This window comes from Cottoperca gobio, chromosome 6, assembly GCF_900634415.1.
Source record: "Cottoperca gobio chromosome 6, fCotGob3.1, whole genome shotgun sequence".
Taxonomy (NCBI): domain Eukaryota; kingdom Metazoa; phylum Chordata; class Actinopteri; order Perciformes; family Bovichtidae; genus Cottoperca; species Cottoperca gobio.
In genome coordinates this window covers 3,712,676-3,731,461 of record NC_041360.1, presented here as the reverse complement: position 1 = coordinate 3,731,461, position 18,786 = coordinate 3,712,676, and the positions used below count along the sequence as shown (strand labels likewise).

At 42.3% G+C, this 18,786-nt stretch overlaps 1 protein-coding gene across 1 annotated transcript in view; it reads right to left on the bottom strand.

Annotated features, from left to right (window-relative positions):
* Nucleotides 1-319: 319 nt before the first annotated feature.
* The window catches only part of LOC115009319 (A-kinase anchor protein 13-like), a 71,403-nt gene continuing 52,936 nt past the window's right edge, over nt 320-18,786 (bottom strand). The window contains exons 12-36 of the mRNA XM_029433243.1: nt 15,456-15,513; nt 14,341-14,444; nt 13,417-13,603; nt 12,752-12,929; nt 11,846-11,905; nt 10,925-10,984; nt 10,601-10,781; nt 10,374-10,482; nt 9,028-9,070; nt 8,619-8,730; nt 6,917-7,073; nt 6,291-6,358; nt 5,981-6,038; nt 5,144-5,318; nt 4,289-4,395; nt 3,743-3,889; nt 3,548-3,657; nt 3,294-3,437; nt 2,549-2,674; nt 2,283-2,400; nt 1,934-2,063; nt 1,282-1,412; nt 1,049-1,125; nt 573-639; nt 320-438 (exon numbers count right to left, since the gene is read on the bottom strand). Coding sequence (XP_029289103.1) covers nt 320-438; nt 573-639; nt 1,049-1,125; nt 1,282-1,412; nt 1,934-2,063; nt 2,283-2,400; nt 2,549-2,674; nt 3,294-3,437; nt 3,548-3,657; nt 3,743-3,889; nt 4,289-4,395; nt 5,144-5,318; nt 5,981-6,038; nt 6,291-6,358; nt 6,917-7,073; nt 8,619-8,730; nt 9,028-9,070; nt 10,374-10,482; nt 10,601-10,781; nt 10,925-10,984; nt 11,846-11,905; nt 12,752-12,929; nt 13,417-13,603; nt 14,341-14,444; nt 15,456-15,513 — 2,826 coding nt within the window. The remainder of the gene's footprint in view (nt 439-572; nt 640-1,048; nt 1,126-1,281; nt 1,413-1,933; nt 2,064-2,282; nt 2,401-2,548; nt 2,675-3,293; nt 3,438-3,547; nt 3,658-3,742; nt 3,890-4,288; nt 4,396-5,143; nt 5,319-5,980; nt 6,039-6,290; nt 6,359-6,916; nt 7,074-8,618; nt 8,731-9,027; nt 9,071-10,373; nt 10,483-10,600; nt 10,782-10,924; nt 10,985-11,845; nt 11,906-12,751; nt 12,930-13,416; nt 13,604-14,340; nt 14,445-15,455; nt 15,514-18,786) is intronic.

Below are 18,786 nucleotides of genomic sequence, written 5' to 3'. Positions count from 1 at the left end.
ACAAGTGGAAACATCGCTCTTCCTGCTACACAACCCAGACACACTGTTTGACTGAAGGTTCAAACGTTCTCTTACGTCACACACTGTTTGCTCATGGCTGTTATCCCACAATATCTGAACATGTGCAGTGATCAACACTGAGTGGCTCTACTACCACAGAGAACACAGTTTAGAGCATGGCCCTACAGTTCACACAGAAACATAAGTACTAAAGAAAACTCCACTAAAACAACTCTGGTACAGTAACAATAAGAACAGTGTGTGTGTGTGTGTGTGTGTGTGTGTGTGTGTGTGTGTGTGTGTGTGTGTGTGTGTGTCCTCACATGCAGTGCATGGCGTCCTGTATAATAGCTCTCCATGTGTTGCGCTCATCCTTGCTGCTGGCCAACACCTCCACCATCTCTGGTCTCTCTATACCAGCTGTGATGAGGAAGAGACCTGCAGGAGACATGACATCATTTCCCCAGTTCAGTGATTCATATCAATACAATCACAGGTTCCTTTGTATCGTAATGTCTGAAAATCCAGCCTGAACAAAACAACAAAAGAAGAAGAAGAAGAAGAAGCCTGACCTCGCTCCTCATTAGCCACTTCTCGGACTATCAGACTCTGTAAAGAGATGACTGTCGAGCGCTGGTCCTGAGGACAAAGAGTTCCACATCAGAATCAGTTACTGCATCTCACAAAATGAACACAAAAATCTAATTATATTATTAACCTTTATTTTACCAGGATATGTCTCATTGAGATTACACATCTCTATTTCAAGAGAGTCCTGGCCAAGATAGGCAGCGGCACAGTTACAGACAATCACAACATTAATCAAAGCATTTACAGACACATGACACTAATCACTTCATCCTTGAGTCAAAGTGGAGGTTTTGCCAAATTTGAAAATATTTAAGGCATTCCTGAGATATGGCTTTTTCACGAGAATAGGACGGATTTAGGGACTTATGGACATACGGCAGGACAAGCCACCAGAGACATGATGCCTCGGGCGTCGGCACAGAGGCATAAAAAGGAGGGTTTACAACGTGCTACTTACCAATGAGGCAAAGACATATTTCTGGTCTTTTTCCTGAAGAAAGACCAACACGTCAGACAGGAGCATGGCCTGGACATCTGCGACACAAAGACACAAAGAAGATTGCAACATCCTGTCTGCTGTCAGAGTGGACTGAAGACACTGCTTTACACACTTTGTCATTGTCTCTCTGCAGAACAAAGCAAAGCGTGCGTTGTGTTTAAAGATGCATGAAGCCTGGAAACATCGTGTACCTTTGAGTCGTCCAGCAGAGTTTTTCAGCTGCAGCGCTCCGTCATGGAGCAGCCTCCTCCCTCTGACCAGGTCCTCTCTAGCAAACATCTGCCCACTCTTCATCCTCATGATGGACTTGCTGTCAGTGCGACTGGAGACCACAGAAAACAATCAGAAAAATTAATGTCCACATCCAGAAAGGAGACACTGGGGACGCATGTGATGGCTAGTGTGTGTAGCATTGTCAATGTATGTTTATCCTCACGCGTTCATGCTCTTATTTGCTTATTAGACTGTGCAGGTATTTGAGAAAACAACGATTGTGTGACTTCTTTCATTGCTGTACTATAGAACCCTTGTTTCTGTCATCTGTCCATTCTTTTTACAAATATGCAGCAGTTGACAGGAATATATAAGATTTTGACCTCAAATCAAATCACATTGTGGATTTGTTACACAGCTCCAGCTGTATGTTGTAGCTGTTCTGGAGCTTTTGATCATATCACATGATCTTCATCATCCACCACTGAACTCCAGACGATAAACTGGGTGTCAAGTGTTTTTTTTACGGGGACTACGTCAGACTCCCCAGAAGAGAGTATTCTAATCACTTGTGTACATTTTACTGTCATGTTGTGGACTGCCCTGAGGAGCTGATCCCTACAGTCAGACCGGCGTACCTGTAGACTCCCTTTCAGTCTCTGTTTCTTCTCCTGCTCGTTCACTTTACTGTCCACAGCCGTGATCAGCTCCTTCACACAGCGCAGAGCTTCACAGACACAGCCGTGGTCTTCATCGGAGTCTGTTAGAGCAGAGAGGTACGCCATCATCATTCACTGAATTATTAAGTAGGCAGTCACATGTTCTCCGTGGGGAGGCTTAAACCTTTGCATATTCAAACTGTAACATGAAATATAGAATTATTATCCATCACTGCACTGATTTTACATTGATTCCAAATAAACCACACGATTCATTCCCTTGTAAGCGACACTGACACAGGACGTGTGTTCATCGTTACCTTTAGTGTGCTGGAGTATCCTCTGGATGAGAACAGGGTATTTGGTGATCCTCTGAGTGATCAACAGAATGCACTCTGGAATACTGAGCCTCCGCACAATGCTGCTGCTCATTGTTTTCTGCACAAACACCAAGGTCATATTTATATATTGTATCCACATCAAATACCATACAGATGAACCACAGCACTGTAACATCCCCTGATTAGTTAAATATATATACATGTCGATTTCTATATAGAGAGGAGCGTGTGAGAGGAGTGCTGACCTTGATGAAAGCCTGGAAGCGTTTATCTTTGGCGTGCAGGTCTTTGTAGAGATTGACAGCTTCACTGTGGCGACTGCAGAACCTCCCATAAACCTTCTTCATACGATCAGCACTGTAGCCTGAAAACTGAATTTAAAAACACTTTCAGAATCCAGAAGCTTTAATGGCCAATTAAGTGCGTACATATACGAGGTAATAGATATACACAGAAATAAACATACAGATAAAACAAGGACAACAAAGCTGAACAAAGTAAACATCAACATTTGACTACAATGTACTGAAAAAAGTATATATATATATATATAAAAGATGAAAACAACAACACAACTATATACTTACTATTACTTTACTATTCCTATTCTATTTGAACTCTTTGTAATACCTAAATTAAAGGAACACGCAAGATTAGATTTCACTGGATGACAACATGTGACAAACAATGAAATGGATACTTATTGATTGAACATTCAAACAAGAGGAAGGCTAAATTCATTTCAATTTGTAGAAAAATAATCCCCTGGCCTTTCCTCTAATGCCCCCCTCAGGAGAAAATGAGTCTGCCTGTATGTCTGTCTGTCTGTCTGCCGACCTGTCTGTCTGTGCAGGTACAGTGCACCACTGAAACTCTATCTTCTGATCAGTCTGTCCAACAATCTACCTTTAGGTCTAAATTCATCACAAGAGTCAACTATCAAACTCAGCAGATGGTGTTTTCTTCTTCTGCTTCTTTTTGAATGTTCACCTGGTTGAGCAGGACATCCCCGATGCTGCAGATCAGGAAGCTGTTGTTGTTTTGTCCATCAGTGGATGAAGCTCTCTTCCTCTCCAGGAGCAGGGTGAGGAAATGTGTGTGCGTGTCCAGTAGGTTGTCCAAAACAGGGAAAATCTACGGAGAATGACCAATAGACCTTAATGTGTGTATATTCATGATGCTTTCTTATTCATATTGCTAGTGTGTATGTCCACAGGTGAAAGTGCTCCTCAGCACATCATCACCTTGTCCAGAGTGTTAGTGTCCAGCTGCAGCTCCTTCTGCAGGCCTTTATAGTACACTTCAGACATGATCTTCAGTGTCCTCACATGGTGGAACTCTGTCTGAAACAACTCTGTGGAGAGAAAGGACTCTTATCTCCACATACATGGGACAGGAGCATTCACACATGAAGCCCGTCTTCCTCACAACACACTTACCATAGATGACGTCTTGTTTCTTGATTTCATCTTTCTTCAATGTTTTCAGGAACTTCTTATCCATTGTGCCGCTCCAAGAATCAGCTTCCAGATCTCTAATGTCACACTCAAACTCTCCCATCAGCTGACTGTCCATCATCTCAGTACCTTCACACACACAGACACACAGACACACAGACACACAGACACACACACACAAATAATTAGAAGGGTGCATTCAGGATTCTGCGTCGAAATCAGAGACACAACTTTCTGTTGATCAGATTAGTCAGACACACAAAAATACATTCTCCAGTCTGTGTGTGTGTATGTGTGTGTGTGTGTGTGTGTGCGTGTGCGTGTAGACCTGTATGTCTCATGTTGTGGGGACATACATCTGTTTACATACATTGTGGGGACTTGCTTTCCTTTTGGGGAGCTAGTCTCCAGGAAATGAATGTAAGTCAATGCATTGTCCTCTAAAGTGATGGAGACATGGAGTGCGTGTGCATGTGCATGTGCGTGTGAGTGTGAGTGTGCGTGTGCGTGTGTGTGTGTGTATGCTACCTTCATCAGTGAGGGACTCAGTGGAGGCATTGACTTTGCTCCCCTGATGGAGCGAGTCGGAGGACTGGGACAGAAACTTCAGGCCTTTCAGTGGAACATCATCTAACCTACAGGGAACAAAAGCATGAACACAACCTTTAGTTCTAAAATATTTATTCCAGCTGCTTCACAGGGAACATAGAAAGATAGACCAGGACAATAAAATAACAGTTTGATTGCTACAAATGGAAGAAATGAAGTGAAAACAGACGAACAGGCGCAAAGCATAGCTCTTACTGCAGAAATGTCAGAGCATGAAAAGTAATTCTTAGAAGTGACTTTCAGGAAGTCACTGAGGTAACAACATAAGGGCTGTTCTACAGTTTGAACGCAAATATAAACACACCCAAATAATCTCTTCTTGCATTTCCAACACTTCACTTCATTCCTGTGATAGTATATCGAGTTATATTGTTGTTGGAGCCATTTCCGCTTCAATATGATTATGTTGTTTGTTTAACTGTCTGATGTGTGCGGGGTTATATATATACCTAATTATTTGATTGACCCATTTACCTGTGTCTGATGAGGTTAGTGACCTAAAGTCTCCCCCTGCTCTTCTTTAATATGCACTGTGCTGTGGTAAGGATATGACATGTATGATGTACATGTGATGCAACATAACGGCGAGTCAGACACCACAACTCCCGACAAAGGACAGTGGCTTTATTCTGTGAGAAAGACACAACACAACTGTCAGAAGTACTGTACAGAAGTAGTGTGTGTGTGTGTGTGTGTGTGTGTGTGTGTGTGTGTGTGTGTGTGTGTGTGTGTGTGTGTGTGTGTGTGAGTGTGTGTGTGTGTGTGTTTTCTCACCCTGCTATGTTGCTGGTGGAGATGCTCTTGGCCAGGTTGCTGTGTGGGTTGAAGATACTGGGATGTCTCCATGGAAACATCACAGGAAGCTGGTCATCAGGAGTGGTTGCTGTGGACCAGCGTTCCCGTGACGATAAGGAGGACGTGGATGACACAGATGATGCTGAAGACGTAGCTGGATGTAAACATACACAATAGCAGAGATTTATAACAGACTGAGATGTGAAGAGTGATCGTGGAGCAATTCTCTGTTTAATTTCCTCTCTTTGCAAACGGAGACTTGTTGTCAGTGCACCTGGCATTAAGGAGTGTTTACAGTTGAAGACCACATACTGTTAGTATGAAACGGAGACATTTGTAAATCTCCTCTGGTGTTTCTTGACCCATTATGACTTTGCTGTAGCAAAGTCGTTGTGTTTCAATTCTCAGCAACTGACGTATCATCCTTAACATAGACTGCAAATAAACTTCAATTCAGCAACAAATATAAAGCCAACTCATCACAAACATTTAAAAAGACTAAAATATCATCTCCAGCTATGCGGGTAGAGTAACAACGACCAATGGTCAGCCTTCTTTCCTCAGCGCTTTTAGAGCTGCACTCGCTTTTGGTGGTCCAGCCAAAAAACTGAAAGTTATGATGGTGACGGTCGATGTTCTTTGAGGTTTATTCCAACACTCAGACAACACGTGGAGGGAGTGCCAACACCTAATCAATCATTCTGCTCATGTCTGATAAGACTAGTTTCATGTCAGTTTAGGTCCTGCTGTGTGGGAGGTGCACCATCGTTGCTCAACATGTTCAAAAATGGCTCGTTAGTGTGTATATGTTCTTACATTTACTCCTCATGCTAACAGCTGACCCAGGAGCAGCTTCTGGCACCAGAAATGTCTGCTGGAAACAAACACACGATATCATTAGGTGAAACTTCAAAAGTATTGGACATGTTAGATGTTTGACAGAACAGAGTATGTCATGTGACTTTTCAAGACACATGTTGATCAGCTGTCATACAAACATGTGTGTGTGCTCTTCTGCTACTGTAACAAATCAAAGGTACCAACTGTATTTACAGTATGCTGTTTTGTTTTTGTTAAAAAGGTATTTTTCTGTTAAATAGAAATAATATAAATGTATCAGACATACCTTTGTTTTGTTCTTTGTACAGACAGACAGACTCTCTCTGCAGCATTTATGGACATGGGATCCACAGTCTGTGAAAGAAACATTATGATGGTGAGACACAAGCACACAGCCACCTTGAAACAGTCAAGCCAAACCCAAGCACCGCCCACGGGCCGGAGCAGACACTCATTTTAAAGCCAAACACAGACATATGTTTCTGAAAACATTTGTGGCAGAAACTTGATTCATATTTGATCAGCGCTGCCTAGTTTGACAGTTTGATCAGTTAAGTTATTTGTATTAAAGTTACTGAACTGCAGCTATAAAGGATAAGTCTGCATATATTCTATGTATTAAGAATTATTAATGTCTGATAACTTTAGCTGAGGAGCGGAGACATATTGATGAAAAAAGCTCAGAGAGGAGAGGTAGAAATGTCACATTCCTATTAAAATCAGTAAAAAGTGGTAAAGGAGACTTCAGGAGTTTCAAAGGGAAAAGACTACAAGAGGAAGAAGTGGCCACAGAGGAGGAGGAATAAAAGGAGGAAGGAAGGAGAGAGTGGCAGAGTTGAGATGAGACAGAGTAGAAAAGAAGGAAAGAAAACTAGAAGGAAGGAAGGAGAAAGATATGTGAGTGAGTCTTACTGTTGCACAGGAACGTGTCTTTATTGTGCAGAGGTTTGGTGCAGTGCTGGCAGGCTGTGGAAGGACACTGACTGACTGGGATGAAGAGATGACCGTTTGTGCTCTTCTTCTCTCTCTCTTTACTCTCTCGCTCCTTCTCTCCTTTCCTCTCCTTCTCCTGGAAGCAATGAAACAGATAAATGTGTATCGACAAAATAACATGTTGTGAATATCCGAGTTTGGTGTTTTCTATCATATTAGTTTCAATAACTCATAAAGCCTTCCAGGCTCAGTAATTGGCAACACTGGCCACATTATCCTGATATTCCCAGATCTATTATTTATATTGTGTTATCACCTAACCTTAATATGTACATATATGCATACAAAGTCCAGACACCAGGTGTATACATACACACACACATAAAGTGGCACTTATCAAGAATGTGTGGTGGGAAACCGCTGACACAGACTTCAGACCAGCGCAGTTAGCTCTGAGTGAAATGATGAGGTGGTTAAATACACTCTTTTGTTTGATGTTGTGTCCATCAGATTGAATCATTTCTGGAAAAAACACATTCTGTAGTTGACACATTTATTCAAAACGGACCCAGAAAACGAAGAGATTGTAACAGCTCAATGTTTTATCAGGTTCTTACAAAGTAAGGCTGAAACGATTCATTGAAAACTAATCGTCACATTCATCAATACTGAAAATAATTGTTAGTTTCACTTGCAGCTCAACTACAAAGCCTTGTCTTCTGCTCGCTGTTGGCTGTATAATTTCCGTACATTCTTCTACAATTTGTTTTAATCAAAGAAGCAGACATTTTGTAACACAGTTGTTCATCTGTGTTGAACCCCCACACCTTTCTGTGCAGACGGACACACGTTATGCAGCGTGCTTCAGTCCTACAGGGCTCTCACATCACTGCTGTGGTGTTGGTGTGCATGATGTGACCTGCACTAACAGTTGCATGTCCGTGCACACTGCACCAACAGTTGCATGTGCGTACACACTGCACCAACAGTTGCATGTGCGTCCACACTGCACCAACAGTTGCATGTGCGTCCACACTGCACCAACAGTTGCATGTGCGTCCACACTGCACCAACAGTTGCATGTGCGTTCACACTGCACCAACAGTTGCATGTGCGTGCACACTGCACCAACAGTTGCATGTGCGTTCACACTGCACCAACAGTTGCATGTGCGTGCACACTGCACCAACAGTTGCATGTGCGTGCACACTGCACTAACAGTTGCACGTGCACTAACAGTTGCATGTGCGTGCACATTGCACTAACAGTTGCACGTGCACTAACAGTTGCATGTGCGTGCACACTGCACTAACAGTTGCACGTGCACTAACAGTTGCATGTGCGTGCACACTGCACTAACAGTTGCATGTGCGTGCACACTGCACCAACAGTTGCATGTGCGTGCACACTGCACCAACAGTTGCATGTGCGTGCACACTGCACCAACAGTTGCATGTGCGTGCACACTGCACTAACAGTTGCATGTGCGTGCACATTGCACTAACAGTTGCATGTGCACTAACAGTTGCATGTGCGTGCACACTGCACTAACAGTTGCATGTGCGTGCACACTGCACTAACAGTTGCATGTGCGTGCACACTGCACTAACAGTTGCATGTGCGTGCACACTGCACTAACAGTTGCATGTGCGTGCACACTGCACTAACTCGATGTTCTCACCTTGCCTTTCTTGCTCATCTTGCTGCGGAGGTAGCTGAATGTCCGACTGATTTTAGGTCCTCCTTTTCCTTCAGTGTCGCTCCGCAGGGGGCCCGGCTCCTCCTCTGAAATACTGACAAACACCCACACCATTATGAAGCCAGTCTGCTTCAACACACATGACAAGTGTGTGCAAACAGTCTGCTCATTTTAATCTAATTGAATACTTTTTCTAGTGTGTAACACCAACATAGAGCAATCTCATAATTTCTCTTCGCGGCACAGCTGTGTAACACATGACATTTTGATTAAAGGTAGTTACAGCATGTGTCAATATTTGTAAAGTTATTGTTTTCAGCTGTAAAATATGAAACAAATGTGAAATCTAACAACAGTCAAATCATCGAAGTGTATCAGTTTCCCTTCTTACCTGTATCCCAGCGAGCCAAGGTTAGTGCAGAATGGGCTCAAGCCTACAGGAAGCAAAGAGGACAGCATGTGATCACCACAGCTGCTACACTGATACATATGATTTACAGTATATAAGGTATACATATTTTATATACTGTATGTTTATAGCTTTATTCTTACACGGTTTAGTGTATTTTATAAAAAATTTAAGTTGCTTGTAATTGAGAGTTTCACTGGATATATTCCTGTGCCTCCCTGATGAACAGTCAGTAAGTGGATGTTATTGCTGAAAAGACTCAATGTTATTAGTAAATCCCCAATCTAACTTTAGATTCAAATATATCAACTCTTAAGAGAAAATAAGAATTGCACAATTATTATGCAACGGAATAACAAATAATTGTATCCCAACTTACACCACAAGAAAGTGAAAAACAATAATAAAAAGTTTCTTTATTTCTCCACAACTTATTTTAGCTGAGACAGTTTCAAAAGAATTGTGCACACCTGCATCTAAGGTATGTTACTTTCAGCCACACACATTAGATCATCTAGTAAAGATTCCCCCCAATGAATGTTTGAGTTATGGTTAAAGATGTTCCTGGAAATATCTTTTGTCCAGAATATGGACTGTCATTATAAAGCCATCTACCAGGAATGTGAGCTTGCATGTATGTGATTGGCCAACACAGCACCTTCACAGGTGGCATCACGTTGCATTGTGGCCTCTGCACACTGAAACTGATCCTCGTGGTCACACAGCCGGACAAGCAAGTGTACGCATTGTTTTATCTAAAGCTTTCCATTGAAGGTGAGGTAGTGAAAGGGTTAATACACTGTACGTCCAAAGTAAAAGTTGCGATACTGATCATCTGTAAAACGTTTAAAGGCGTTCAGGACAGGTCAAATGGACAGAGGAGACACTCCTGTTCTCAGATGTCCTAATGTACAAACAAGCTGATGCTTTTACTTTGAGCGGTAAGAAAGCCGATGGCTTCCAGGAAACAGGAAGTGTCTTTTCTATCTGTCTGATTCTACAGTTCCAGGAGGAGGTGAAGACGTTTTAGTGAGCACAGGGTTACAGGAGGAAACACTCAGAGGAAACACGGGACTACAGCTACATTCATCATACTTACTCCCTCCCTCCTCCTCCTCATCACTGGCGGGACAGCCAATAGAAAAGAAGCTTCTATTTTTGGGGAGGAGTGGGGAGATACTGAGAGAGAAGCTGATTCGTCGCTTTGATCGAGGAAATCCACTCACTAAAGGGTGTGATGGGATGCAGCAGAAACGTAAAAGAACAATCTTATTGCACAGGTTCAAGAGTACAACTCTAACAGGATGAAGGGATGACGTCACACTCACCATCGATATCGCGCTGACTGATGGTAACCATGGAGATGGATTTGGTAAGGGTTTGTTGAGGGAACATGGCAGGACAGCTGTTTGTCACCGACAGCACATGATGGGATGTCTAAGAAACACAGGGGGGGATGATACTGTTATTGTATTGACTAAATGAAATAAGGATGAGTTTCCACTATTATTTTATTCCCTTCAGAATAAAATAAAAATAAAACACACACACACACCTGGCTATGGGTGCTGATTGCATCTCCTTCCTGCTCCTCCTCAGTGAGGGACAGCAGAGAGCCTCTCTCCTGGATGTCCAGATGTGAACTCCTGCCTGCAGTCCTCCCCTCCTGCTCACTGAGGCTGGGACACTGAGCGTACAGCGCTCCCCTCTGCACCTCCAGACCCTCCAGGCTGTAGCTGGGAGACAAGAAGACAACACAAGCATTGAACCATCCTGTCCTTTCATACGATGTTGCAGTGCGAGCAGGACAGGGTTTACGTTCTAGTTAAAGTGTTGGCCTCTGGGGAAAGCTTTATCTTTAATGACCTATGTTGATTACCTTCTGCTGTCTATTTGCTCCTGATCAGGACGACGCAGGTTTGATTGACACCAACTCATACTGGAGAAATGGAAAAGGTGGAGGGATGAAGGGTGGATGATGGAAGGTGTAAAAAGAAAGAGGAGAGATGTGCAGGAGGGAGAGAGAGAGAGAGAGAGAGAGAGAGAGAGAGAGAGAGAGAGAGAGAGAGAGAGAGAGATGATTACATATTAATGAAAGGATGTTTTAAATCTGGAATGAGATTAATGATGGTGGTATTATGATGACAGAGATGTTTCTTAACTATTACTGACTGACGCCTTGTCTCCTGACAGGATGTGTAGCAGCACAGAAGGAAGTGTTGGTGAAGGTTGTGTGCAAGCTTGCTACAGTTTATTTCAATTTGTCATGACAAAATGTGTAAACAGAGTCAGCGTTACTGGACCCCTGCTGTTGATGAAACCCTCAGCTGCATGCAGATAAGTGGAGCAGATACCAGCATATCAACTCCCCGAGCTGGAGACTCCAGGGTCTCAGTTGTCGTATTACACTCACCGTCACAACAAGCACGAGAAAAAAGGGCAGTTGTTTTTAAATTGTGATATGCACAGAGCAGTTATTGGATTGGTATGTGTTTGACTGCAGGGTGTTTATAAAGTTGGAAGATGTTTGTCTGACTGTCAGGATAGAAGGTAGGTAGCACACGCACACACACACACACACACACACACACACACACACACACACACACACACACACACACACACACACACCTTTTTGAATTCAGAGCAGAAGTAATGTGTGTGTGTGTGTGTGTGTGTGTGTGGACAGTGAGTGTTCTATGCTCAGTCTTTTTGGCTTAAACACACAACATACAGCAGTAGAAGGAAGAAGAAGAACAGAGTGATGTGTGGGTGAAGCAGGTGACGGATGAAGGGCTACCTTCTCCTGTGGAGGGGGGGCTTGGCTCTCTTCAGCGCTCCTGACAGACTCTTCAACGAGCTGAAAGAAGGGACAGATGGACTGTTAGTGGAAAGAAAGCGAGGGATGAACTGAAAGAGTTAAAGAATGGAGGTGAAGTCAATCTCAGCGACAATAAGTCCTATTTCACGAACTGCAATGTTGTGTTTTACTAAATCCCTGTGAAGCCAACATGTGACGTGTGAGCCTGATCAGTTGCTTCTGAGCCAAGTCTGCTGACTCATTTTTTACAGTCACTTCCTTACAATGGACCTGTGAGCTCAAATTCAGAAAAACACAACCAAATACAGAAACGTATTTAGCTGTAGTTTCTGTATTTGGCTGTGTGGAACAGATACAGATCACAGACACATTATACTCCGAGTGTTTCATACAGGAGATATTGTGGCTGTACACAGAACAACACTCAGTGCATCCGCTCTGTGCGTATCAGGAAGAGCAGACTCCACTCCTACAAATGAAAACGAGTGCTTCCACACCACAAACACACTGAAGAGCTTTTTCCACCAAAATGAAAGTTGGATAAAGTATTGCATATTTTATTTTGTTGATGAATGTGGACAGACGAGGAGTGCAGTGTGTTTCTTCATACATATCTACAACAGTGGACAACAGACTGAGAGAAAAGAAAAAACACAGATGTTGTGAGACAGCTGCAGCTGTTTAGAGGTCATCAGGGACTTTTTCCCACCATATTAAAAGGGTGTGGGTGGGACGCTCTGGGGTTACTCTCTCTGGGAAAGATGGCCCTTTGAAGGCTAACTCGAGACCAACGCTATGAGGTGCCATGAGGACTAGATATTTCACAATCCTAACCCAGAAAGCCTTTTACACTGCTTATAATCAGATTTAGTTGAAACCCAGTACCTGCGCTGTGTGAGGTCAATATCTGCAGCAGCGTTGTTCCTGCCCGGCTCCCAGCTGTGACGACGGAGCGGAGACAAGGGACGGATGGAGGCTCGTAACATGGCCGAGGAGGCGGGACTCTCTGAAAGCTGGTCTTTTTTCTCTTCTTCTTCTCCTCTTCCTTCTGCCTTTCCTCCTCCTGGGATTTATAACAGAAATACAAAACTATTATCCACTGGGACTCTTTTGAAAAGCAATAGCTTTCATTAGGATTATTTGTGGCGCATCCGTGAAAAACTCTGTTTAATGCCCTAAACAGCGGCCGAGGACTCAATGTATGTAACAGCTACTGGTCAGTATAGCTGCTGACCGATGACTACAGCGCAGCCGTGAGCCCTCTGTTCTCACTGGTCTCCATCCTCTACACGGATATGATGCCCAAAGCCGGTGGATCCCTGGTCAATATCAAGATTTGTTCAAACTCATTTTGTTATCACTCAATAACATGTATCTTCTTCCTGCTATCAGACTGCTGTTTACAGTGAACTGGGCTTCTTGTGTGATTCTGCAAAGCGGGGAAAAGCAATCTGTATCTTTATAGGTTTGGATGTTGACATTAAACATAAATAAATTATGTTGAAAAATGAGAGCAGCTCTTGTTAGAAAGTACAAAGTGTGAGCTTTACCTCGGTCCTCTGTTTCGGACTTCCAGGACAGCCTGGGGCTCCGAGGAGCTGCAGCGTCAGGTGTGCCCACTGACAAAGCCCCCTCACTGGGACTGAGGGCTCCCTGTGTCAATGCTTCATCTGTGGAGGACCAGGAGACACAAACCCCTTTGTCCGTTCGTCCAACACAGGGGGGAGGGTCTGCAGGCTGGAGAGGACAAGAATTCATAAGAGATGAAGGCTCTATCATAATTATGCTCATATTACTGTCGAGGACTTCCCAACTACTCATAAAACTAGGCCTGTAAGGACTTTTGATCTCTCTATCCCTGTGAGGACATTGGGTATTGTTGTCCAAATCCCATCGTTTGTTTCAAAAGTTGAGTGTTGGAGTCAGATTTCAAAAGGATCCTGTAAGACAAGGTTCTGGGAGAAAGAGCAGCCACATGCAGGATTATGAGACCAGTGAGTGGAAAAGGCCTCTTCCAGAACAAGTGAGTCACACTGGGCAGCACCGATCCAATTCCTCTGTTATAGCATGCACATGTTTCACAGCTTCTGTGAATGTAGGACTCTTATATTAATATTATTCCTGTATCCTAGATAGTGGAAGGACTATGTGGTCATTATCTACACTCTGTGGAGCCACAATACATCCTGGTTTGTTGTCCATGCAGTGTGTGGAACAGCCAGTCAGCTGCTTTTCCTCTGGTTCCTCCCAAGCTGCTGACGGAAAAGTGTTTCCTGTCTGTTGCATAACACACCACCAAGTTTCCCATCCTGGTTCATTTCAGAAAAGTGCAAAGGTAGAAAGCTGCAGCAGCACTGTTATTTCTGACCCTGACATGTGATAACTATGAGCTGCTGTGCTGACGTAAAACCCATCTGACACCAGTATGTATGTTTATCTCAACATGTGGCTGTGTGTGTATGTGTGTGTCATACCTTTTTAAAGACGCTGTCATCCAGTTGCACACTGACTTTCACACTGTCTTTGTCACTTTGCAACAAACACAGCGACACATGCTGCTCTCCGTCTTGATGAACGTCTGGAAAAAAAACGAGGAGAAGATGGAAACACCGGACTGGGTCAGCGATCGAGGTTATTATGGGAAAGATATGACATCTTGTTCTTCAGTAGAATATGTGGTGCCATGTGTGAGCCAGTAGCTTATTGCAGTGCTGGTTGCAATCCACCGGGACAAGTTGACCTCATATCAGCCAACCCACAGAGAAGTGAGTGTGTATGTGAGACAGTGTCACACGGTTTCCTCATACTGTGCTGCTAGAATGACATCATTACAACTGTTGATGGCTGAATTTGATTGATTTCCAGCTTTTAAATTGCAGCAATAATAAATTAACTTTTTTATATTTTCATTATTATTAATCACTTCATGGCCCCAGAAAATGCCTGAAGCAGAATATTAGGGGACACTTCCTACAAATCTTGTGTCAATCTTTTTAAACTATTGTTCTGATGTCGTGATGACCAGAAACCAGAATCTGTGGTGAGCGACGTGCTAAAAATATGACAATTACTCTACAGTGTCCTGATAGAGAATAATAATCATTTTCTTAAATAAGGACACCTCCATTCTAATTGAGTTGTTAGTTCACTGCTATAGTATGTTATGTTATTCCTGCTAACCCATTCATTGATTACTAATACATACACATGAATGATAAACACACTTTATTCATTTGTACGCACAAAGTTGTTTTGACACCTGCCAGGCTTCATAGAATGGCCTCTATTCATTCTAAAACTAATGTTGGTGGATTGTAAAGTTTACATGATGATTGATCTACAGTGGGGAGAGTCCAAACTAATAAGGTATATCCTAGTGTTTATGTTCTGTTGGCAGATATACTTTGTACGAAGGTTCGTAGTTTGCTTCAGAGGATGATTAAACATAATTTCACAATACTCACTGTAGGTATCTAATCATTCATCCAGTGATTCCCTCACATACTGAGTGTGTGTGTGTGTGTGTGTGTGTGTGTGTGTGTGTGTGTGTTTCAAAAATAAGGAAGTTGTCCCGTCATTAAAAGTGTACCTGTGCATGTTGTAACTGTGTTGGGTTCAGGACAGAACACATCCTTCTCCCTCTGGATCTATGAGAAAAAAAGGAAACAGAGGAACAAAAGGAAGATTAATTTCTCTGATTGGTACATCAACGTTGAGGTCATTTCATTGTTCAGAGTACTTGATATGTTTTCATTGGGTTCTCTGTAGCGCCAGTGTTCTGCTCTGGTACCATCTACTGGTGCACACATGTATTAGTGTCACATCAATATTAAATATGATGTTGTGACACTAGGTCTGAGCGGAATGGCAAAAGTCTTCTATCCCGATATAGTTCATTTTATGACAATATATGAACACAATATAGCATGTTTTCTGGTAATTCAATACATAATGCCTGTTATTACTCATAGATACACACTCACTGATGCACACTCACCGATACACAAACACTGATTCACACTCACTGATACACACTTGCATGTCACAATTAAATGACTGTTCCGCCCCTGCAACCAAACACAGCCAGTTCAGTGTAATGTCGGAGAAGCGTAGGGGGGCTTCTCTACGAGACTTCTGTGTCTTTGCATTACACACACACACAGGACAGCTTCACACAAACAGCCCATATCTGACATATTCTACAGTAGCAGCTGATTTGAATTGCTAAAGAAAAATTCCCTTCGGCACCACCCTCTGCCCTCCACCCCCCTGCATTTGTGTGGCGTTAGTGTGAGTTAAGCTCCATCATTGCATTGCATTGAGGGCTAGTTTAATCTCATCACATTGGTGTGTCCATGAAGTTGTTTAGAAATAGTTTGTCCACCAGAAAGTAGAAATGTATTTGATGTTCATAATACAGGTATGGCCATAAGACCAACTACTTTACAATTCAATAAATAGTGTATTGTTCAATACAGTGTATCCTCGTTCTGAGCTTTTTAAAGGCAGGCAGTTTTCTTATCTCAACTTTCATATATTTTTATGAATTTATTTACAGTTGTTATAGTTCCTTATTTAATTTGAACTAATGTTTACAATTTATAATTCAATGTTATATACTATTTGAGTTTTATTTATTCAGAAAGTCTCACAGACTGTAAGATCTAGAACTCTTGGTTGGGTCAATGGCATGTACAAGATGGTTTCATCAGCATAGATATGGACACTGCTATGTTGGAACATTTATATTTATGTATATAGCGATATGTAAATACTTTGGGGCCTACTATTGATCCTTGTGGGACACAACCATCTGTGGACTGCAGCGATGTTCACTCACAACTGTACTGTGAGCAGGTTTAAATCCTGACTGCTGCGGCTGAACGACATTGTTCTAATAGTTGAGTTAAACAGAAAATCTTACATTATGGGTTAGTATTTGTTAAAACTACAACTTCATTTTGTTTTAAATATTTCCACTGTAAAAGGTCCCTGCTCAATAAACAATGTTATGGAATCCTTAATGAAAATGTCTAAAATAAGAACAGATTTCTCAAAATGTGTAATATCAATTTTGTTGTTACACGCCTCAAATATCCAGTGTTTGTTGGATATCTAATAGCCACAGAAGATGTCGTAAAGACTGCCTTGAACATCATTCTTGTTGGTCTATTGGCTTCTGATGACATTTACAAACCACTAATGGCATCCTGTTCCATGTGGAGTTACTGTCACACAAGCCTTCACACAGTAGCTCTCATTCTGAGGAGACACTCCCAACTAACCAAACCAAAGCTATAGAAGAATTAAGACAGTTACAGTACCATCTCTGCTATACCAGTCTAGTCACAGTGCAGATGAAGGTTGCAGTAAACCTACAAGAACACACACAAGATCTGTCCTCTGGTCCCAACGTTGTATAAATGTGAGTGATTTACGGGTTAGATAGACAGAAGCTCATTGGAATATATATGTGTTGGATATTAACAACCTGACACAGGATTTTAAATCCCCCAACTGGTCTGTTGTGTAACTGTGTAGGACGAGCCATCAGAATGACCTCATATTTAGCTGTTTGACTGTTAATGACTGAAGCCAATGAGTCCTTTGTCCCCTCGGCCACTTGTCTCAATGGATCTGTTGTCCTTGCTCCATGCTGCCTGCTCTGTCTATTATCAACATCCTGCAGAAAAGCGAGATCTGCACAAAAGAGCGACTCTCCAACACGTAGGAGACAACAGGCAGCATTTATCTACACCAGAGTTGCACATGTTGGATGTCTGTGTGAAGAGTGGAGGAAAGCTGGGGCTGGAGCAGTGCTGAGACCCGCTGTCTAATAGCCTTGTGCACTGGCACCCATGTGCAAGCTTTACTTAGGAACAGTTACAGAAATAAAAGAAAAATAATCAATATTTTATGAGTTGCAGTGCAGAAGAAAAGAAAAAAGCAGCTAAAAATGACATACAAGACTGGTAACGTCTCAGACAGAAAAAGCAGTGACGATCAGACATCCACGCCGAAATATATCCAATTACTATCCAATCACGATAACCACAGCCTCTGTCTGTATATCTAGCTCTATGTCTCTGTCCATACAACATCTCATTCTGTATATCTTTATTTATTTATTTTTCCGTCTGTGTACTTCAGTCTGTGTATATAATCTCCGTCCAGGGGTTAGGGTTCAGCTAGCGCAGGGGTCGGGAACCTTTTTGGCTGGGAGAGCCATAAAAGCCAAATATTTTTAAATATATTTCCTTGAGAGCCATATATTTAATAAAATTGAGCTTTAAGTATATCATGTCTCCGAGTACTAAAAGCGCTATCAGTGTTTCCCCTGCCATTGTCTGTGTCCCCCGTCCCCCCCCCGATTTTTTTTTTTAGATTTACAACTCACTTTTCACATTGAACAGGTTCTCTTTTATTAGATAAACTAAACGTTTACGTTATTTATCTCATTTATGTGCACGTTTCAGTGTTTACTGCACGGGTGTCAAACTCAAGGCCACAATTATATCCAGCCCGTGAGAAAATATCATATGTCTGTCATAACTGGCCCGCCGGTTTTGGTAATTAAATCAATGCATGGCACAACCACGGGAAAATGCATTTGAGGAAGTATCTAAATGTGTGAATGAAATGAAACTACACCGGGACCGACTGACGGGACTGACGACAGATGGACAATGTGTATTCCCCATTGAGATAAAGACACATCATCTTATACCTTTAACCCCGTCTTCTCAGAGTCATCTCAATCTAATGTGAACACACAAACATCATCAGTATAATATTAATGTTATCACATTTTTTACAGTGCTGGAGGCAGTTAGACAGACTACCTGTAGAAACAGGAAGAAAAGTCTTAAAAGCACAACGTACTATGCCAACAAACTATTTATAGATATTATATGGAACAT